At 42.5% G+C, this 23,911-nt stretch overlaps 1 protein-coding gene across 1 annotated transcript in view; it reads right to left on the minus strand.

Annotated features, from left to right (window-relative positions):
- Positions 1-23,568, minus strand: part of LOC124606163 (5-hydroxytryptamine receptor-like) — a 418,672-nt gene extending 395,104 nt beyond the window's left edge. Inside the window, exon 1 of the mRNA XM_047138130.1 lies at positions 23,493-23,568. Within this exon, the coding sequence (XP_046994086.1) occupies positions 23,493-23,534 (42 nt within the window). The 5' untranslated portion in view covers positions 23,535-23,568. The remainder of the gene's footprint in view (positions 1-23,492) is intronic.
- Between the last annotated feature and the right edge of the window lie 343 nt (positions 23,569-23,911).

Below are 23,911 nucleotides of genomic sequence, written 5' to 3' on the forward strand. Positions count from 1 at the left end.
GAAACTAATCTTCAAGCGTTTTAGCCCAAAAATAAAAGCAAGAGATCATTTACTTACTTACTGCTGTTACAAATGACTCCGCTGTCTTTTATTCTATGGGGCGACGTTGTATCCTATACGTTCTACATTTACTTTCATTACAACATTTAAAACACTGTATAAAATTATCCATCTACGCCTTTATTAACAGAAAAAGGTATATATGATGAAAAGGAAGGACACTGAAGTAGAAGTGGAAGGAAAACCGATCACCACCGGACCCTCTGTCTCTATTCTGTTTGTAACAGTAGTCAGCATTCTACGTTTTTACCAATTTTAAAATTGCTTGGAAGCACTCAAACCTTCGTAATATTACCTGAATTCTTATGTCTAAAATGTATTCATGTGCTATTGACATAAATGTGTACTCGAACTGAACACCTTATAGCAATAATTAGCCAACTCATCATCAGCATCCCATTCGAATGCAACATCATCATTTCTGTCCGAACATAAGGGTATGCTGTTGTTCTTCTTGTATCCACACGCTCCTAACCCATCTGATTTCGATACATTTGGTTTCCAGATGCACTTCCTCGTACTTTTGCGTCAATATCACTGCGTTACTTAGTGCTCCTGATATTCTATTGGCAGGAGATTTAAGAAACCTCTATCCGTGCGTTATACAGCGCTCCTCATATTCTATTGGCAGCAGATTTAAGCAACCTCCATCCTGTGATATCATGACCAGTCCTATCCCAGCTATGAAGTCCTTCCCTCCTTTCTATCTGAAGAACACACGCTCAGGTATTGCTAATTTATCCACCGTCCCGCCCAGCGCAAGGCGATCTGCTTATTCCATGATGGTGGTCAGGTTAAGCACTCCATCCAAGTAATAAATGCACCACGACTTACTACGGTCACGCAGGCGAGATCTTATTCTGTTTTAATAATCGGGAAAAAGTCTGAATACACCTGCTGATGGTACTATGCTTCCTGTCAAGATGCCACGTTCGAGTTAAGGTTTGTTAATAATATGTACCCTTGTAATCACTTTCCTGTCAAGTCTGCTTGGACTTAAGCAGCAGTTCAAATGGTTCTGGGCACCATGGGTCTTAACATCGGAGGTCATCAGTCCCCTAGAACTTAGAACTACTTAATCCTAACTAACCTAAGAACATCGCACTCATCCATGCCCGAGGCAGGATTCAAACCTGCGACCATATCGGTCGCGCGGTTCCTGACTGAAGCGCCTAGAACCGCTCGGCCACATCGGCCGGCTAAGCAGTTGTACCGTACTCTATATTGTACCTGAATGTAGATGTGGTGCCTAAGCAGTACACATCTCTGTGTAGATCTCTAAGACATCCGCGAATTAGCTGCGAAGTTAACTACGGCTTAGCAGATAGCGTTGTGGTACGCCGTAATATCATGCTTATAATTCATGGCACAGGCTCCCACAAACGACTGCGTAATTTCCAATGCTTTTTCTGTCGCTAGTTTACCCTACGTCATAAACTTTCTCTTTTCATCAAGTTGTACTCCCAAATATCTGCAGACTGTGCTGCGTGATACGGGAATGTTATCAATTTTAATTAGAGTCGGCTTTTGAGTAGAATTTAATTAATTTTGTGTGCAGCTATGACTAGCTTATTACTCGAGCATCACCGCCGCATCACCCAAGAATCAGCAGATACCAACACCAGGATGTCGTCTAATTTCGCACTCCTCACCAGTACTTAGGTTGCAGAAGATAGGACCGCTATTGGACTTAAGAACTTGGAGTAAAGAGACGCGGTCGCAAGCACACAGACAGCTTTTCGTGATCTTTGTAACTAACGTTTACCTAAGTATCATTCACCGGTACGTCCATTACAATACTCTATGGTGTTGTATGGAGATATTGGATTCCGAAAAGTCCTGAAACCCTTGAAAATCGCAGACAGGTAGAATTCGCCCGAGTTGTTAATCATAATTGTCAGTGTCAACATACTTTTGCAACCTTCAAAATATTTAAGGGCGTTGTTGAATACGTCAATAGACCGGCCTTTCACGGAGCCATATGGGTAATGGCGCAACCCTTCGATATTACTGTGGACATGCAACCGATTGCATAAAAGTATTTAACAGGAAAACTGGTCAGTGATTGTTGTGAGCGGTTGAATCGATATCTGTCCCTTTCCTTAGTTTTACGGTTTGTGATATTATCCACCTCGCAGTGATCCATTTCTCTACTAAAACTTCATTTAGAAGTGAAGTCAAACACGGCTTCATAAGCGGTCATATTTTCTGTACAGATTTGGGGTAAATTCCTTCCACTACAGTGCATTTTCGTTCATTAATTTGATTATCGTAACCGCTGGTTCATCTTGTGCAAAATCTTTTACCCTGTCGGCTTGACAAAATCCGCCAGTGATGATTCCCTTAGGTTTACATGGTCGTCATTTCTCATTGTCAGCGCCATTGTCAGGGAAAAGTGAACCAAGAAGACTATCCACTGAGTCACTCCAACCAGTTGTTACACTTCTGTCTGATCTTCTGGTGGTTGGCAGGACTAATGGACCCCGAACATAGACTTTTTTCGACCGTAGAGGCGTAAAACTTTATCCTTACGACTGTAACGACTGTAAAGCTGTTGCAGTAACGCACAGAGTAGCGTTTTTGGAGCATAGATACGAGAAGTCCGTTGTAAGTTTTCGGAGAAAGGCGGCATCAGATATCTACGGAAAGGTAATGCAAATCCTGAAAATTATGGGTGAGTGGTTTAAGGGAGCGGGCCTAGCGTACGATAGCTTCCAAGGAATCAAAGAATCAGTTGAAATACGCATTGCGGGAAATCTAATGAACCGTGACAGTGGTTACCAATTGAATCATGCACGGAATTCCGTCATCTCCGAAATTTGCTCGAGACGAAGACGCCATAAGAATTCGATAGCTGCGGCCAGCGGCAAAACCGACGGCAGCTGATTACTGCAGTTCCACAAGCGAGGGCGCTGCCGCTGGGCGGTGTGGCCCTTCTGCCTCCGCAATTGCAACGCATGCGCGGCAGTACTGTCAGCGCACTGTATAAGATGGAGCGGAGAACATCTTCGTCAGTCTTCGTTCGGCTCACCTGAAGATGGCTGGCAGTTGTCCAGCCGAAATATCGTGCAATGAAGTTTACGACGACCGGCTTCCAAGGAGTATTCCACCGGTTTAGGATGAGGTGTCGATGTTGGCCAAGACATCAACATTAGTTCACATGTTGTCCAAATCATTGTAGCATTACTTGAGACAAGATTAGTTATCCTGCTGGTGGATGACATAGCCTGCGATTAAGATAGCAGGCATGAGAGGATGACGGTGATCAGCGATAATGATCAAGTACTCCGCAGGTATCATGGTTCTTTCGGTTACTACCGAAGGTCACAGGCAAGGTGAGGTGAATGTCATTGACAAGGGAATCATGCCCGCACCGGCCTGCGTCTATGGCGCGGTGCACGTTTCATGCAACCGTCCTCGCGGGCGATGGCTTATCGGGACTCGACCATCGAGCTGGTGTAAAGAGAAACGTAAATCTATATCGATCCATGCTCCAATACCGATGATCTCCTGCTCACTTGAGCCTTAAGGGACGATATGGTTGGCACTATGTGGCAACATGGTGGATCGTCTGCTGTGGGGCCAAATGTTAAAAACATGTTTGCTGATGAGTGTGTCCCGTAACACTTGTGCTTGCCCCACAATTATACTGTGTCGTTAGGGTTGCATCAGATCGCCGCCTATTTAGCTTTAAAAAGATGAGAAACCTCCCACCTCAACGATCTGTGATGAAGTCTGGACATCCAAAGTATTGCAGAATACTCATTCCACCGTTCTCCAACCACGTTTTAGGAATGCTCGTTCTCGGGGTCGGGCCATAGCTATCTACCGAGTAAAGAGACATAGTAATTAGCACAATGAATTCGAATTCTGGAGGATGATATCTGAAACCCGCTCGCGGATATCCTGATTGTCCTTGATTTCCTTAAACCACTCCAGGCCAATTTCGAGATGGTTCCCTTGAAAAAGACACGGCACATTTGTTTCCTCATCCTTTCGTAATCCGGACCTGTGCTCCATCTCTAATGATATTGCTGTGGAAGCGACGTTGAACTCTAGTACTCCTTTCTAACTCTCTGCGGTTTAATAATGTGACTTTTACTGTCTCTGCTTCGCTTATATTTGAGGGGCGATCAACAGGTAATGCAAGAAATTTTTCTCGGTAAATTTTGATAGCAAAAAATGCTGAACTGGATGTGGGACATCGCCGAATATACCCGCTTCAGCCCTTGTAGTCTCATGAAGATCTGATAGGTGGTGGCGCCATATGTAGCTTTCAAAATGGCGCCTGTAAAGGACCTGCGTTCCAAGCAGAGATCTCTCATTGCTTTTCTTTTGGCGGAAAACCAAAGCATAGTAGGTATCCATAGGCGCTTGCAGAATGACTGGCAGTGAACAAAAGGACGGCGAGTCCTTGGGCGAAACGTCCGTCATCATAGCAACAAAGTTGCGCAAATCTGTTCGATTTCCCGCGTGCCAGACGGTCGCACACAGTTGTGAGTCCTCAAATGTTGGAAAGTGCGGACACTCACATACGAGTTGGTAGACGGATCACAATCACAGGGCTCGCTGCACAAATGGAAGTCTCTGTTGGTAGTGCTGACACTCTCTTCCACCAGTTGGGGTACTCAAAGGTGTGTGCCCGCTGGCTCCATCACCGCCTCACACAAGACCATATAGAGCAACAGGGAATATCTGTGCAGAATTGTTTGCACGTTACGAGGCTGATCGTGACAACTTTTTGTCAAGCATCGACGCAGGCGGTGAAACATCGGTTCATCTAGGCAATGATTTTGGATAAAACGACATTTTGTCTATTGAGTACGTGATGGATTCTTTTGTAAAAATTTTTGTTTATTTATAGACGCAATCACATGTTTATGACACAGTCATAACCGGTTTCGGCCATACAGTGACCATCTTCAGATGCTAAAGGCGGCATACACTGAACACAGGTTCATGTGTTGTCAAACGCATGAACCTGTTGAAAAGCATGAACCTGTGTTCAGAGTATGCCTGCTTTAGCATCTGAAGATGGTTATTGTATGGCCGAAGCTGGTTATGAATGTGTCATAAACATGTGATTGTGTCTGTAAATAAACAAAAAAAATTTTACATGGGTTCATCACTTCGAAGCGAAAACAAAAGGACAATCCATGGATGGCGCCACAGCACCTCATCTCCGAAGAAAAAGTACAAATCCGAGCCCTCAGGTGGTAAAGTAATGGCTAAGGTCTTCTGGGACTCTTAAGTGGTTATTTTGTTTCATTTCCTCCCTCATGGTGCAATGACCAACTCTGAAGTGTATTGTACTACAGTCACGAAATTGAAGAAGCGACTGCAGCGAGTTCGTCGCCACAAAAATGCACACTTCTCCTTCCTCATCATCCATTTGGCCTAATGAAGGGTGCTCTTCACGGGAAGTAGTATGTGGATGATGGTGGGTGCGGTGGGGGGGGGGGGCTGTTGATGTAGCAAGACATTGTCTCCTACTGCGACCAGAAGAAGTGCTATCATACGGGCATGCAGGCTTTCCCAGTAAGGTGGCGTAAGGCCGCCGCATGGAACGGAGCTGAGAAAGAGGGCTTTGTAGCCAAAGGAGTGGGGGGTAAATGGTGTACTGCAGTCCTCGATAAAACGAACCTGTTATCACAAGAAATGTGTTGCATTACTTACTGAACGCCTCTTTTCTCCCCTACCGCATCACATGCCCGCAACTCGGCCAGGTTGCCCGCAGTCTCTAGCCGGCCGATGTGGCCGTTCTAGGCGCTTCAGTCTGGAGCCGCGCGACAGCTACGGTCGCAGATTCGAATGCTGCCTCGGGCATGGATGTGTGTGATATCTTTGGGTTAGTTAGGTTTAAGTAGTTCTAAGTTCTAGGGGACTGATGACCTCAGCTGTTAAGTCCCATAGTGCTCAGAGCCATTTGAACCATTTTGTTAAGTCCCATAGTGCTCAAAGCCATTTGAACCAGTCCCTCTGTGAGCAATCCTCATAATATGTTGTTAACGTATTGAGTGCTTGAAGTGTGGAACTTAAATGTCGAGTAAAAATTACAGGAAACGGGTAATACAAAATGTGGTATTTCAAAACCGAGAACACCTGAAGCGACTGAACAAATTTGGGGCTTGCAAGCGGTCGTCGTGAAACACACTCCACGTATCCAGAATGAGATTTTCACTCTGCAGCGGAGTGTGCGCTGATATGAAACTTCCTGGCAGATTAAAACTGTGTGCCCGACCGAGACTCGAACTCGGGACCTTTGCCTTTCGCGGGCAAGTGCTCTACCAACTGAGCTACCGAAGCACGACTCACGTCCGGTACTCACAGCTTTACTTCTGCCAGTACCTCGTCTCCTACCTTCCAAACTTTACAGAAGCTCTCCTGCGAACCTTGCAGAACTAGCACTCCTGAAAGAAAGGATATTGCGGAGACATGGCTTAGCCACAGCCTGGGGGATGTTTCCAGAATGAGATTTTCACTCTGCAGCGGAGTGTGCGCTGATTCACACTCCACGTAATTTCATCTGAGCCCTTGCAGTCATCCGCAGGTGAACCACCGAACTCAAGCTACGATGTCTTCCATTCCGCAATATATAGCGAGCTGTGAGTACTCCGCGCATGCGTAAAAATCGTGTCTTCAGACGGTCAGCAGTCTCCTGCGGCAGCGTCCTCGTTGTTGGAAGTTTGGAACTCAGCTTTCCTCGGCGTTACCGCTTGACGCGAGCATCGCCGTCTGAGAATTACTACATTAACAACATATTGCTAAGATGGTTTCGACTGTGCAGCAGTTCGCTGAGAAGCCATTACACATCCTCCATACATACCAACTCTGGTGCAAATGGCTCTGAGCACTATGGGACTCAACTGCTGGGGTCATCAGTCCCCTAGAACTTAGAACTACTTAAACCTAACTAACCTAAGGACATCACATACATCCATGCCCGAGGCAGGATTCGAACCTGCGACCGTAGCAGTCGCACGGTTCCCGACTGCGCGCCTAGAACCGCGAGACCACCGCGGCCGGCCATACCAACTCTCTCCCAATGCGATTTCCTTGTTTTTGGAACTCTGAAGAAAGACATTCGTGGCCGTCAATTTGCTTCGGACAGAGAGATGCACGCCAGAATATTTTTTCCGTAGGCAACCGAAAACACATTTCCATGAAGTCACTGTCTGTCTTTCTCGTTGTGGGTAAATGTATTAATAGTTATGACGATTTCTTTTGAAATAATAACCAATTTACTAATTTTTTTCCATCTGTTTCGTTTTCTTTTTACTGCCGAGGATAATAACGTATAGATAATTTTACATTCAGAACGAAATGAGAATAACAGATCTGAAGTTACAAAATGAAACAAAATAACAAATCTGAAATTACAAAATAAAAGAACATACAGTGCGAGGACTCCATTCAAGCAGCCACAAGAATAGAAGAATCTCAATTTTGATTGTAATTGATTCTACTACTTTCGCCAGATCAACACAATCACTGTACCATCGAATTTTCTCACAACTTCGTCTTCTTTTTTTGGCTTCCATCTAAAGACTAAACATAAACGCGAGTTCATGTACGTATAATATTTCTTTATGTAGGGAAAATTGGAGAAAATAATCGATGTTTATATTATTTTATTGATTAGACTTGCGCATTACGAGTAGCGTCCCCAACTCCCATGAAGCTATTTCCTTTCTGTGATATACAAAACCTTTTGTAATGTGTGTGATGCATGATCTAAATCAAGACGACGAATTTTTTTATCGCGAACAAACAAACCTTTCGCTGTGACAATAATAGTATTTGATCATTTCCTATTTATTTATTTCGAAACGTGCTTTGTATTGATTAGAAGGTGGGATGCGACCGGATTTCAGTTTTAGTTTGCATTTATTAGCTATTTTTGTTCAAACATGGGTATAAAAATTGTCTTGCATTAAAGAAGACGAGAAAAGTCACTTTCACGTATAAAGGGCATGTATAGTTGAAATAAAGAAGTTGCTAATTTTACTCCTCTAACGAGAAAAGTGAGCAAAGGAAATGGTGATGCCGTATATTCTGCCAAAGACAAAACTTCCAGCAGATTTAGTTTGACTAATTTAGAAATAATTAAGCTTATTGTTAATTTTTAGGTGTTAATTGTGGTTATAATCTTGAACTGATGAAAAATGGTGGATACAAGGAAAAGGAAAGCAACCCTACGAATATGAGCTGCAATCACATTTGTCCTGACTGGAGACTGTGTCGATCGCGGAAGAGCGTTCCTCGAAGTTCAGCTCACAGATATAGCTGCATGCTTTTTTGGTCCAATTTAAGACTAGTTGTTGTGGTTGTTATGGTCTTCAGTCCTGAGACTGGTTTGATGCAGGTCTCCACGCTACTCTACCCTGTGCAAGCTTCTTTATCTCCCAGTACCTACTGCAACCTACATCCTTCTGAATCTGCTTGGTGTATTCATCTCTTGGTCTCCCTCTACGATTTTTACCCTCCACGCTGCCCTCCAATACTAAATTGGTGATCCCTCGATGTCTAAGAACATGTCCTATCAACCGAACCCTTCTTTTAGTCAAGTTGTGCCACAAACTTCTCTTCTCGCCATTCCTATTCAATACTTCTTCATGAGGGTATGTGATCTACCCATTTAATCTTCAGCATTCTTCTGTAGCACCACATTTCAAAAGCTTCTATTCTCTTCTTGTCCAAAGAAAAACAGTTATATTCCAGAAGTTGACCTATTTTTTGCGATCAATCTAACTGGTCTTTTGCCAGGAGGTTCTGAAGAACAGCTCAGTCATAATACGTTTCTTGACCCTGGTCAGCTTTTACCTCCAATTTCACTTTAGAGATGAGTCTCATCACTTGACCGTAGGCTCTTTCTCACAAAGGAGTTAGTTTTATGGATATTGTCACCTTAGAGGTGACTGGTAACTTACCAGTTTCCCACAAATGGCTTAGTTTTAAGGATACAGTCGTCTTGGAGGTAATTGGAAAGTTATTAACGCCAATACTTAATGAACTACAAAAATTGGTGATAATGCCTCTCAAGCTGCGGAACATCATCCCCTCTCACTACTTTCTAGGACATACGTAAAACGAGCAGTGCTAATAAATTTTAGTGTCGGTTTTCAGTTTGGTTCACTTGTTCTGCTTGTTACCACTTGATGTTAAAATAGAAACATAATATCGCCACACGTGGGCGTGTCATAACGGCTTCATAAGAACACGAGCAAAAACTGGTGAGGCCATGGCGGCAGCGGAAGTGAATACTCCAAAAAAATTATGAACAGAATAAAAATTAAGACAAGGATACCATTAGTGGCGAGAGATATAGCTGTAATAATAAAAATAATGATAATAAAAAACCTTAAACGAGATTTGCGGTAGTCCGATTTTATGGAGATATAATGCACAAGATATCATCTTGATGTTTGATACAAAGTTCGGGATTTACAGCACAACTGCACGTAACATATTTTCTATTAGTGTTCATGGAAAGAATTATTCTTTCCTATGTGAGTAAAACAGAGCAGTATGGGGTTATAAAAATGGAAAAGTCAATTTGTAAATATCTAAAAACTAACACAAAAAGTTGTTGCAAAATTTTTACTATCGTTAGTAACGAATGTAAACTATGAACTTTCGGTTTTTCTGGTTTGTTAACGTGAGGTAATTAAAAATTCAAATCATTACACAGTGACGTTCCAAGCACATTAGTTAACAAAACTAGCACATAACATATAACGTTGTATTTTTCATAATAGTTTAAAACTTTTTGGTTAGTACTGTCGGAGAGGCGATGTTTAGCGCCAGTATACATCTATTTCTTCTCTCTACCTGTGACACAGCTGTCTACCGTAAGCTAAATTGTTTAATTAATACCTCTCGCTACAGGAAATTAAATTATTTACGTGATGCAGGAATAATTTAATTTCATTGGTGTATTTCTTGAACAGCTGAGCACAGATAAAACGGGTGGAATTTTGAGATTACACTAACGAGGAATCCGATTTCAGCAAGTCTCCGATGAAGGAAAAACGGGAGCATTTTTATAGCGGCTGGCTGATTTAGTGGGCGCCGAAAATTGCCTTGAGTAAAGCAGAATAAATTCGCGCAAAACCCTCCTTCAGAATACGTAATCTGGCCACGGAAATCTAAAAGTAAATACGGCCATAAATTTCTTCTGACGCGCGCAAATATTGCATGTTGCCCGTTATAATGGGGCAGAGGTTGCCGTGCGACACATCCCTCCAGTTTCCATCTCCTTTCTGCAGACAGAAACAGTCACCGTGTCGTTACAAGAGATCGTTGCAGCATTGTATTCCAGTACTGTAATTTACTTTCCGTTTGTAATACCTTTTCGATAGTTGAGAGAACAACGTTTGAAAAGTTATACCGATAACTCAGATAAACCATAGCGAATGACTGTTCAATATACAGAGCATCAGGAAAAGTCACTATGTTTGGCTTATAGAATTATTCCTGAGGAAACATAAAAAGAAAAGAAGTAAAGTTAAAAACGAAAATTCGGTTCTGACTCAAATTATCTTTATAGGAGAATGAATCTGTCAGTAAATTTAGCATTAGCTATTTAGACACGTTATGCTACAGAGAAGAGAATTGTCATATTTTCCATATCGCAGGTCTGGACGCTATAAGCATACGGTGAGGTATAGAGTAGCTTTAAAACTAAAGCTGTTGAATATGACAACTTACAAACATTCACACTGATGTACAACACGTGTGTTACGTTACTGCACGTAGCACCAAATTCTTACAGACTAAATACATATGTATAATACGGCAGAAATGCATCTTTCCCTGACGAAGTCGTCTTCTTTATAAGAACTAACGTCGGTCAGTCTGTGGTATCTATTGGAAGGATCGGCCCAATTTTGTAGTAAAATATTCAATTCGTTTTGCCCTTATAATTATACATCGCGTTAGGGGTATAGATACATATACTGTGATAACTGATATCTTAATATGTACCCACTTTAGTGTATTAGCAGTTTTTACTCCATGTCTGTCGTCCCGCAAACATACGGCATAATTTACTACCTACTGTTCTCTGCACAGTCGTATATGCGCCACGAAGTGGACTAGCCTGTCAGTATAAACCATCTATTTGGCGTCCATGCGTCTGACCTATGGCTGTGTGAACACAATTCGAACTGTTCGAACATTTTACTTCATAGTTCGGAAAATCTCTGGTTCTGTTTGATCTTTTGTTCGGCCTGCGATCTAGTGACTTTTGTTGGTACTATCGCAACGACTTCTCTTTGCGTTTCTACGGCACTATGAAATTTAACAATAAAAGCAATTGTGAAAGAAGGGCTGAAGTATCTTCTAGGGTACAGGTCACGCTTAACAACAGCAACTAATAAATAAATACAAAATTGCAATCATGATTCCGTGTAATTCTCGAGCTTTCGCTCGTCCCGTGATCTAGTGAAGTCTAGGTATGAAGATCAGCATCTCCAAAACGAAACTAATGTCAGTGGGAAAGAAATATAAACGGATTGAGTGCCAAATAGGAGGAACAAAGTTAGAACAGGTGGACGGTTTCAAGTACTTAGGATGCATATTCTCACAGGATGGCAACATAGTGGTAGAACTGGAAGCGTGGTGTAGCAAAGCTAATGCAGTGAGCGCTCAGCTACGATCTACTCTCTTCTGCAAGAAAGAAGTCAGTACCAAGACTAAGTTATCTGTGCACCGTTCAATCTTTCGACCAACTTTGTTGTACGGGAGCGAAAGCTGGGTGGATTCAGGTTACCTTATCAACAAGGTTGAGGTTACGGATATGAAAGTAGCTAGGATGATTGCAGGTACTAGTAGATGGGAACAATGGCAGGAGGGTGTCCACAATGAGGAAATCAAAGAAAAACTGGGAATGAACTCTATAGATGTAGCAGTCAGGGCGAACAGGCTTAGATGGTGGGGTCATGTTACACGCATGGGAGAAGCAAGGTTACCCAAGAGACTCATGGATTCAGCAGTAGAGGGTAGGAGGAGTCGGGGCAGACCGAGGAGAAGGTACCTGGATTCGGTTAAGAATGATTTTGAAGTAATCGGTTTAACATCAGAAGAGGCACCAATGTTAGCGCTGAATAGGGGATCATGGAGGAACTGTATAAAGGGGGCTATGCTCCAGACTGGATGCTGAAAGGCATAATCAGTCTTAAATGATGATGATGATGATGATGATGACGATGATGATGATGATAAAAATTAGTCACTTTCTTACAATACATTTCGTTTGTTGGGTATATAATTATTGATTAATTGTTTTGAGTATTTCATTTGAGTGTTGCCGCCTTGTTTCCAAAGTGATTAAAATCTAGTAAGATTTTTATCTCTTATTCTATTATGTGAACAGCGACTGAATTGCTCACTTGAAACCTACTTGGTAAATAATTACCGCCTCTCACAATCAAGTAAAATATTGTACTGGGTTCCGTGAAGCAGTATTTTTTGGAGGAGAACATTTTACCTTTACTTAAAAGTCGATGTAGCGTGTGTAACGTTTATATATCCACACATATCCATACATATTCATATTGGAAGTTTGTTCAAACATAATAGGAGTTTGTGTAGTGGTAGGATTTAAAGCTGTTTCCTTGCTGTTAAACGAAATTGTCAAATTTATGGTGAGTCATGGATTGACGTTCTGGTTAGTTTGTGGTTTCTTGCGTATCCCCTTGCACTCTCACCGCGCTAGTCAATTGTTGAAGAAGCTCGCTACTGTATCGAACACTGGGCGCATCGGTAAAGCTCTAGTTCGTTCGAACGCGAGCGTCGTTTGCCCATCTCCAAACTGACCAGCTGGCCAGGAGATAATAAATATTGATGGCTTGCTTGTGCCTGGTGTAACTGGAGGTACTAAGTAACCTGAAAACGTACTACTCTTAATAGCTATAATTGTCTGCAAATGAAATTATTACTAATGTAATGTTATTCGATACATTGTCCACAGTGATCAGCAGAAAAGCCTGCACTTATACCCCTAACACTTTGCATATCACAATAAATCTCAGCTGAGAAAAACCTTCAAAAAAGCAGAAATAATGTAGCAGTTTACTAAAAGTATGACAAAAACATTTTTGGGGATCCTGAAATTTTATTTCCGGCCGGAGTGGCCGTGCGCTACAGTCTGGAGACGAGTGACCGCTACGGTCGCAGGTTCGAATCCTGCCTCGGACCTGGATGTGTGTGATGTCCTTAGGTTAGTTAGGTTTAATTAGTTCTAAGTTCTAGGCGACTGATGACCTAAGAAGTTAAGTCGCATAGTGGTCAGAGCCATTTCAACCATTTTTTGAAATTTTATTAGCGCCAGGCGTATGAAGATGTAATTTACTTTTGAAAATCATTCCTTCTGCTCACAAAGTAATAATATTTTCTCACTGAATGAGGAATTTGCTCATTAACTGTACTTGTAAAAATAAGTTATTTTTTATATATTCCTTGTCTAGCAGCGTAGACTGTTAGGATGGGTAATTAATTATCTTTGATGTAAAATAACATTTTGACCGAAAAATTCGAATAATGTACTATGTAAAGAGTGATAATACAAGGACATTTGAAGTATTGCTGAAACGACGTAACTTGGACTGACAGCGCAAATCTATAGACAGTCTCATTATTAAGATGTCTTGCAGGAGTCAGGAATATTTTTTCCCATGTAATGATTTCGCCAGTAACATTAACATATCCAACATTTAAGCAATAGAAAGAGCACATTCTCATAGTAATATAAAGATCAGGTTCGTATCTTACGTCGCACCGTTGCAAACAGAAACTGTGGCGTCCAGGCAACCCAACCTCTTTAAACGGAAGAAAGATAAATATAACGCCAGGAGTCTACAAAATTCAGTGTAACGCCTGTGATGCGTTTTACTGTGAATAGGTCAGTGTAGCAGGTTTTTTATCTTTTATTTTTATTGAGGTGCTAGGAAGTCAAGGACTGATTTCAGTTCAATAATTTTGAGAAGTTTGCAGAAGCTATGCACATTTTTGAAACTGGCCACAAATTGCAGGGAGCCGAAGATCTTACAAGAACGCATATGAAAAATAAAGGTAAGAAATTACAGCTGTTCGAGCCTCTGGAGATGACAGTAAATAACGCGATAATGGAACTACACAGTCAGAAGAAAATATTAGTACACCCTTTTAGAGGTTTCCAATTCACTCAAGATTTATTGCTGTGACAGTGCGTATGGAGCACATGAAATGATTACATATACAGATCAGTAGGACAAGGAGTTCTTAGGTGCCAGGTATCGACCCATGCTGAAACATCTGTAGCCACCACAGGTGGCAATGCAGACGCAGACTCTGGCGTCCAGTCTATCGTGCAGAATTATGTCCTGGGATACGTTATGCTAGGCCTACTCGAACGCTTCAACTATTTATGTAAGAGTTGTTGGATGATGAGTCGGGCGAGTCACACACTTCCCGTCCCATCACATCCCACAGGTGCTCGATTGGAGGCAAGACCAGAGTCGTGCTGCTCAGCGAAACTGCTGTACATCTTGAGGAACACGTTGAGTTTCACGTGCACTGTGTGGGCGAGCATCAACCTTTTGGATCAACACATCATCCTTCTACTGCAAGAACGGTGAAAGAAAGCACCTACCGAGCTATGGTTAGCGTTCCCTCCAGAAATACCAAAGCTGACGATAATTGTAGCTCATCATACCCCGGGTGATAAGGCTTGAGATGGCGCCAGCCTGTCTTGGACGAATGCACTTTACGATACAGCGCTCATCAGATCTACGTCGTACGCGCAAACAACCATGACTTGGGTGCAGGCGGAATCTGCTTTCATCGCTGAAGACCATGGTACGCCATTTCTTCTTCCATGTGGTCATCTGACGGCACCAGTCCAGCTGTAAGCGTCGATGCTGTGACGTCAGTCGAATACCGGCCGGAGGGCACGTGCATGTAGTCTCACTGCTAATAACTGGTTCACGACAATTGGCGTTGACACATGTGGGTTCGAAAGCCCTGTTATCTGTGCTGTGGTAGCTGTACGATCTGCCACTGCTCTCTTTACAATACGACGATCCTGGCGGGCGTCTGTACTGCGCGCATGTCCCGAACATCGTCCGTAGATGTTCACGTGACCACTGACACCAGCATCGTTGCACAACCGTCACAGCACATCCTGTTTGTTTGGCAGTTCCCCAAAAGGACCATCCAAACACTCGGAAGCCACAATTTGACACCTTTCAAACTCTCTCATATTGCTGTGGGAACGACGAGTGCATTCCGTAACACGTTTTTCTGCTTGTTTCACACACGTTTGCACCACACTTAGCCTTCTGGCTGTGAGCATTTCCTAGCAAAGTGTAGCACAGGTGGCACTCTGGTAGCTACGCAACTACGCTATCTGTTGGCGGACGGCAGTGAAACCATTATCAGTACATATTATCCCCCAGGAGACACATGCTGTCATAGAATAAAAATCCTTGTCGTCTTTCCAGGTGTATTAATATTTTTTCCGGCAGTGTATATTAGTTGGAAATATTACATACGGTGAAAATAACTTAGGAAAAAAGTGGAATTCTTCTACTCACATCGTGATAACGCTTGTAAGTGGGCTGCTTCTGTGTTGGCAGCGCTGGTAGCGCTCGGCACTGGATCTCTGACTGCGCTTTCTTTGTAAGAGACTCTTTGGCTGGTTGGACTCATTGTTGGAAGTTAGTGTTGGGCAGTTGGAAATTAGTCGCCAGCCGTGATGGAAGTACTGTTCGGCAGTTGGAGCTGAACAGCCAGCAGTGATGTATGTTAGATGTGAAAAGTTAGCATTGATGGAGGGTAGAGGTCTGAATGTTAGCGTAGGCTAACGATCTGTACATGTTCGACTTGGCGATTGAATATTATTCATGATTATATACCTTTGTGCTAGATGTCAATGACGATTTATATTCGTGCCTGAACTGGATGTCACATTAGTAAGGTAAAAAAAAATACATTATTTAGTTTGCTACTAAATCTTTCCATTGCTAACCAAATCCCTACTATAGTGGCTTTAGTAGTTAGAAGCTTTTATTTAGCTGGCAGTACTGACGCTCGCTGTATTGCAGTAGTTCACGTAATGAAGATTTTTGTGAGGTAAGTGCTTAATGAAATGTATAGGTTATTGTTAAGATTTTTCTTGGCGGTGCCATTCTTTTGACTTAATTATTTGAAGTCAAGTTGTAATTTTTTTGAGCAGTCAGATTGCGTTGCGCTAGAATATTGTGGGTCAGTGTTGACGTGATAAAAAAAAGTAAAGAGAAAGTGGGCTCAGTACGTTCAGTGTTACTCAGCTGTTTCAGAATCAAATAACGTAGAAGTTTCATCTTCTCAGTCACCCAGAAATTTAAGTACAGACACACACATTTAAATAAGGAAGTTTGACCTTACAAGCCCAGATCTCGTAAATGAACGTAATACGTCAAAGATTTACAATTTTGTGCTCATCATTTATAATTATGTAGTCGTTGTACCAAGAAGCGTCGGACAGATCAGTTTACTTTAAATACCACTTTCATTCGTCTTATGGGTGCCTTCGGACCTGTTGCATGTGCCATGATTCGTATTCCTGAATATTTTCCAGGGGAATGTCTTTGATACCTGTATTATGTACATGAAGTGATCAGTTGTGACGCATATGTTCTGACGTCCATATTATTTATTCACAGAACTGCCGTCGCTGTGACACAACCAGCGTTAGAGGTCAACGTATGCTGGTTAATTCTGCTAAGAATAACTGCTGTGTTATACGTTTAAAGAGAAGGAAACTATAATATGAAGTGACGACGGCATATTTATTGACTTTCATATTGATGCTAACTGTGTATTTTTGCCTTAACGAACTTTTACAATGCTTTCCCTGACATGTAGAGTCTCATTTAAGCTAATAATCATAATAAAGGCATTTCCATTCCAAACACAAAGAAACTACAGCTTCTGCATTGTGAACAGCATAGCCTGCATTTTATGCTTCAAACCCATTTAATGTGTGGGTCAGCAGGATGTAGAATCTACGAATAGGCGTCTTACTGAATCTTTAAAGTTATAGAAAACTGGTTAACTTTCTCGAGAAGCAATTGTTGACGCAGTGGGATTTGAAAAACTGATGCTGGATTGTATGGGAGCAAATTGATCAAGCACAGATGAGACGAGAGAGCGCTGCATAAGGGATTTACACCTTCAGTAGGCGGGAATACGCCGAGGAACAAACGTAGCGCTGCATAAGGCACACACTTATTATTCAGTGGCTAGCTGTATGAGCAGACGATAAGCTATTTGGCATGTATTCTAGCCAGTACATTTATGGAAGATTTACAGGAATGTGTCCTGGTGTCGGTATCACTGAAACCTTTATTCATTTTTAGCTATGTAGACGATACTTCTCTTTCTTGAAGCTTCCCTGCTGGTCAAATTGCAGGAGTGCATCCGGAATACTATTAACTCGTGTACCGATATTTCGGCTCACAACCGTTCAGACAGGTAAGTCGCTTGCAAGATTTTTAACGTACTTTTATTGTGGAGTAAACGCACGTGCATCAAAAATAATATTGGGCACGCCAGGTGGCCGCGCGGTTTGAGGCGGCATGTCACGGGTTGCGCGGCTCCTCCCGCCGGAGGTTCGAATCCTCCCTCGGGGATGTGTATGTGTATGTGTATGTGTATGTGTGTGTGTGTGTGTGTGTGTGTGTGTGTTTTGTTCTTAGCATAAGTTAATTTAAGTAGTGTGTAAGTCTAGGGACCGATGACCTAAGCAGTTTGGTCCCTTAGGAATTCACACACATTTGAATATTTGAAATAATACTGTTGGTAACAAGAGCGTCATTAATAGATAAAAGTTTACGGCTATACGAGTAAAACAAAGCAAGCGCAGGGTCATCGAATCCACAGTGATTACAAAGTGTGTGGTTGATTATTGTGGAAGGCATATATTGTAATGCCATGCAGTAATGGCCTGGAACATTTTTTCCTTTGAGCTCGCAGATGTGAAATGAGGAGTTTACATGATTTGTCGAGCGGTAAACCTTCTCCGTTGACCAGGTTGTCAGCTAATTTATGTCCACAGTATCCTTGACCACTGAATTTAAGTAAGGTAAAGTCGTGGCCAATACCTTAACTTTCCTGTAATCCATGGAACGGCCTTTGGAAAGACAATGTTCAGCCACTGCAGATTTTTTGGGCTGTAGTAGGCGAGTTTATCACTGGTGTTAACTACAATAGTGCGTACTATCTGTTCTATTTAACCTTTACCGCACTCACACTCGCCTTTCGTAATAGCAAATTACCCTTCACTGATAGCAGAAGAGCTGCTGTCTTCGTCGGCGGTCGGGAGATCGTATCTACTTTATTCTTCCTCATTCTTATTTCACTTTTTCAAGAAATATTTCCCACGTACGGCAGAAAGGTCGTAAAGAACCAATCTCTCTCGTCTTGCTCTTCTTTTGGTTGACCTGGCGTTTCAGTTTACAGACCACTCTTAATTTTATGCTTTGTATATTCATTCTCGCGGAATGTTTCTCCCAGGTGTACCAGTTCACTCTGTAGATCATCAGCATCGGACACAGCTTTATGCACAGTCACTGTTTGTGAAAGATGGTGGAGGCTAGAAGCCTGCAGGTACAGGGTGACACAGAATAACGGGAATGTTTGAAATGAGTAGTAGCAGCCATGGACAGGTGGCAGCACTGCGGGTTCGTGACAGATGGTGAGTAAACAGTCTGCCATTTCAGTAATCATGCATCAGTGGAACGGATAACAGCGTGCGGTAGCCATAAAAATGTTTTATAAAAAAATGATAGTTTGGGAGCGGCGCAGAGGAACTTTCGACGTTTTTATAATTTAGGGCGTCATGATGCCGTTCCGACAAAACACACGATAAAATGTTGCATTAATAATTTTGATGAGTCTGGATCTGACCTCAAGATGAAGCCAACAGGCCGACCAAGAAGTGGGCATTCTCCAGCGTACATTGATGTTGTACGCGAGTCTGTCTTACGGAGCCCAAGGCGTTCAATTCGTAAGCAAGTAGCAGTGGTGGGATTGTCAGAGAAGAGTGTTCGCTGAATTCTTCTCTTGATTTAAAATTTCATTAGTAGAAACTACAGGTGGTGCAACAACTGAATGACAACGATTACCGATGACAAAAATAAACAATGACGATGAATTTCTAAACAAGTTCTGGATGCCAGATGAGGCACATTTTCCTTTCGCAGGTTATATGAATAAACAGAACTACCGTTACTGGGCAAACACAAATCCTAATTACTTTCATGAGCGCCCTTTACACGCTAGTAAAGTGACAGTATGGTGTCGTGTTTCATCTCATAGGATTATCGGACCATGTTTTTTTTCGCAAATGAACAGGGAAACTCAATGACTGTCAATGCCGATTGTTACGTGGAGATGTTACGAATTTTCACCTGCATTGAACAACTTTCCATACGTTCAAGAAGCCTGGTTTCAACAGGGCAGAGCGACATCACACACTGCACGGCAATCAATGGCATACGTGCGAAACTCTTTGGCACCCGTGTAATCCCACGATTCGGTAACATTCCCTGGCCCCTAGATCGCCAGATTTACCCGTTTGTGATTTTCTCTTGTGGGGCTACCTCTAGAGTGAAGTCTACACGACTCGACCAAGAACCCTGAATAAGTTAAAACAGAGAATTCGAGATGCAATTCACAGTATCCCAGCTGAGATATTGTAGTGGGCAATGACGAATTTCAACAGCAGATTTCACAAATGTATTCGTATAGGAGGACGCCATCTAAAGGACGTAATTTTTAAAAAAAATGATAAATGACATTAATGTTTCGTAAATGGCAAAGCTGTAAGGTTTCAATTACTATGAATGCAATTTCTTTCCTCCATCACTTCTAGTTTTATTGGATTGTGGAAATGTTCCCGTTTTTCTGTGTCACCCTGTACAAATCAATATGGGTGGGCTTGCAGTAAATGGAAGTAAACCAGTCAATAATATCCCGACGAAAGATCAGACGCTCATTGTCCTATGTACATCTACATCTGCATCTACATCTGCACTCCGCATTCAAACGTACGGTCTGTGGCGGAGGGTAGTTGGTGTACCAGTGTGACCTCCTTTTCCCCTATTCAACTCGCGTGTGATTCTCAGAAGGAATGATTGCTGGAGAGCCTTCGTCTGGGCTCCAATCTGTCTGATTTAGTCTTCATGGACTTCTCACTAGATGTACGCTGGAGAAAGTGAAGGAAGGAATATATTGATGGCCTCTTCTAGGAACATGCGCTACTGGAATTTTAGAAGTAGACGACACCGTGACGCAAAAGGCCTCTCCTGCAGCGCCACCTGATGGAAGTTTTCTGAGCATCTCCGTGGCTCTTTCGCTGATCTTTCTTGGATCTTCTCCACTCCCACTATCAGTCCTACGTGGTAAGCAGCAATATTCACGGTCCGAGCAAATGTTTTGTGAGCTACTTTCTTTGTCGAGGATTCTTCCACAGAATCTTAGTCTTGCATCTGCTTTAATCACGATTAATTTTATGTGGTCATTCCACTTCAAATCGCTACGTACCCGTGCTCCTAGATATATTGCGGAAATAACTGCTTCCAGTGATCGTAATACAATTGTGTATTCATACAATAAAAGGTATTTCTGTCTTTGCATTCGCAATACGCTACATTTGTTTGCATTGAGGGTCATTTGCCACTCCCTGCAAGCGACGTTCCTCTGCAGGTCTTGCTATGTTGGTTGCTATAGAGGAGATTTTCGACTTCGAGAACTGTCATAGTACGCGAGCATAAAATCTGCTCCAGAATTATATAACAGACGGAAGTCAGAGATACACGCGTACCCTACTTGTAAACGGGAATTACCTGCTCTTCTTTCCAATCATTAGGAAAGCTTCGCTGCTGCTGACAGAAGAGTGGTAAGTTCTTTCGCATACACTATGTAGAATCGAGCTCGTATCGGTCAGGTCCAGAGGATTTTTTTCTGTTCAGCGATTTCAGTTGCTCTTCCATCCCTCGATCACGTATTTCGATGTTTGTCATTTTGTCGTTGATGCGATCATCCTGTGTGAAAGAGTTTTGGAAGTGAGTTTCACTGTTTCGGCCTTTTCTATATCGTTCTCTTTTTCAGTGATATCACGGTCACAGAGTGCCTAGATAAACAGCTTCGTTCCGTTTGACATAAGACAAAAATTTCTTAGCATTTTGTGTGTGTCTGGTATCTAGAGTTTTAAATTCGTATTCATTGAGCGCTTAATGAACAGCCCTTATTACGATGATTACGGCTACGTTAAGATTTTGTCTATCCTAGCGACCAGACCAGAATCGGGGGAGTTATGGCTCTGAGCACTATGGGACTTAACATCTGTGGTCATCAGTCCCCTAGAACTTAGAACTACATAAGCCTAACTAACCTAAGGACATCACACAACACCCAGCCATCACGAGGCAGAGAAAATCCCTGACCCCGCCGGGAATCGAACCCGGGAACCCGGGCGTGGGAAGCGAGAACGCTACCGCACGACCAGGGGAGTTATGAAAACACCTATATGGTTCTTAGGTGTACGGGCGTTTCGCCTTACGCGGGCATCATTTCCAACAGGATTAGCTGTATTCTGAGGAAGTACGATCTGAAATGAGTTTTCAGAGGACTATTTAAGATGAGAGAGATTTGTGGTCTGTAAAGAATGATGTTTGTTTGCATCAGTGAGGTGTCGCAGTTTTAGCATGTTACACTCTAGCCGGATTTACAGGACAATAGAGGACCAGCGTATGGAATCTCAGCCACGCCTACATCAGAAGAGTTATTGGGACCGGTCATCCAATAGAATATAAAAACACAGGGATTTTGGTGTGCTCTTCCAGTTACTGAATAATGTTATTATGGAAGAAGTTGCATTAATGTGCAAGCGACCTATAGAGATGGAGGTTTTTGCTTAAATCTTGCTTCGAATCCTGGCCTCTGACTGGTCAAACAACAGCGGTATAGTTAATATTACTGGGTCGCCCATTGGTAATTTTATTCACTGTCGATAACTTTTCACGTGAGCAATCTTATGTTGTGTGGTAGTGCAACTCGTCTTGGCCAGCATAGTCCAGTTGCTTATGGTTTAAATGACTTTCATAGCGCTCTCTCATTGCATTGCGCCTCGAAAGTGACTAGGTGTTCACTTGTTGAAATATCGGCTGTTGCCGAAGACCTCTCCCGATTGCATTCCCGTAAGTACATATTCTGAGCGTCAAAATATTTAATTCCTACTTTCATTACACCACAAGGTACCTATCCCTTTCCCAGCTACAAACCTGTGACTCTAAGGTTCAGGGAGGCATTGTAGTCAAAGTGAAGACCGAGTAAGGACCACGCACGAAGGAAATGGTATAGGTGGTCACTATTTAAGTGCCACTACTCACGGAGGTCGATTGTGGGCTGCAATTATCGTATGGTAGCAAAACTTGGAAGGTACTCTAATATTTTAAACCGTAACCGATTTATGCTGGAGAAAAATTGGTTCCAATTTCAGTCATCAGCTGCAAATCTGGCACTGTATAGCATCTCGTAAACGTCTCCGGTGCTCATACTGAATAAATTATGTAAGCATTATTTAATAATAAAATCAACATTATGCCTTTGTCACCTATTTCACTTTTTCTGCCCACGTCTCGTACCTAATAAAATGTTCAAATGTGTGACTGCTTAAGGGACCAAACTGTAGAGGTTATCGGTCCCTAGGCTTACACACTACTAAAACTAACTTAAACAAACCTATGCTAAGAACAACAGACACACCCATGCCCGAGGGAGGACTCGAATCTCCGGCGGGAGGGGACGCGTACCTAATCCATTACATGTGGAAACATCTCTCTCTAGTATTCACAGGGTCGGGTATGCATGGGGTGGCCAAAATTGGAACTATTTTTTCAGCTTAAATCGATTCCGCATTAATGTATTAGACTAACTACCAAGTTTGACTGCCGTACGAGAAGTACAGCGCACACTGTACTTCTGTGAGTTGCTGCAGTTTACTTACAACTATCCGCCACTTGGGGGGAAACAACTGGGAAACGACTTGTACGGCACGTGAGTACTGTGCTACTGCCGTGAATTCCTGCGACTTGGCGTAATTTATAATCAGCCCGCTTTTCTGCTTGCGGTTACCTGTATCAGGTGCGAAATTAACAATAAAAAAAACACTGCTTGCGGGGCCACTTAGATTCAAATAGTATTCGTAGTTTACCATCACCATCCGAAACAATTACTTACAACGAATGGTACAATGTAATGCCGAATCATTTCACCCTTAACCACGTTTGAAAGTCACAACAAAAATCCTAGCGCTCAGAAAGCAACTTAACGGTTATTGGCTTAAGCTCTTGCTCCTTCGCTATTGCCGTGGTGAGAGCTGCTTTGGACGCAGAGCGGCACGGTACCTGGTAGACGGCGCCGAGCGGCATGACGAGACAGGCCACCATCAGGTCTGCAACGGCCAGCGACACGATCAGGTAGTTGGCCACGTTCTGAAGATTCCGCTCCAGCAGGATGGCCGCAATCACGAACACATTACCTGCAGCAGAAGAGAAACTGATTATGCCACTTACAGCAGAGAACTCCAAAGAAATAAAATGGAAAACAGATCCATGACTGTTCTTTCAGTCTGCAGAGGTCGTAAAGAAAGCTGAGAAAAAAGTTGCTTGCAAAGCCATTTATGATTACAGCGACGGAAAAAAACGCAACACCAAAAAATAATTAATGTAGAGTAATGAAATTTGGGGAGTACATTTGTCAAGGTAGCATATTTAAATGATTAACGTTGCATGATCACAGATTATGTAAGTGCGAAGTAAGGCAT

Source organism: Schistocerca americana, chromosome 3 (assembly GCF_021461395.2).
Source record: "Schistocerca americana isolate TAMUIC-IGC-003095 chromosome 3, iqSchAmer2.1, whole genome shotgun sequence".
NCBI classification, from domain to species: Eukaryota; Metazoa; Arthropoda; class Insecta; order Orthoptera; family Acrididae; genus Schistocerca; species Schistocerca americana.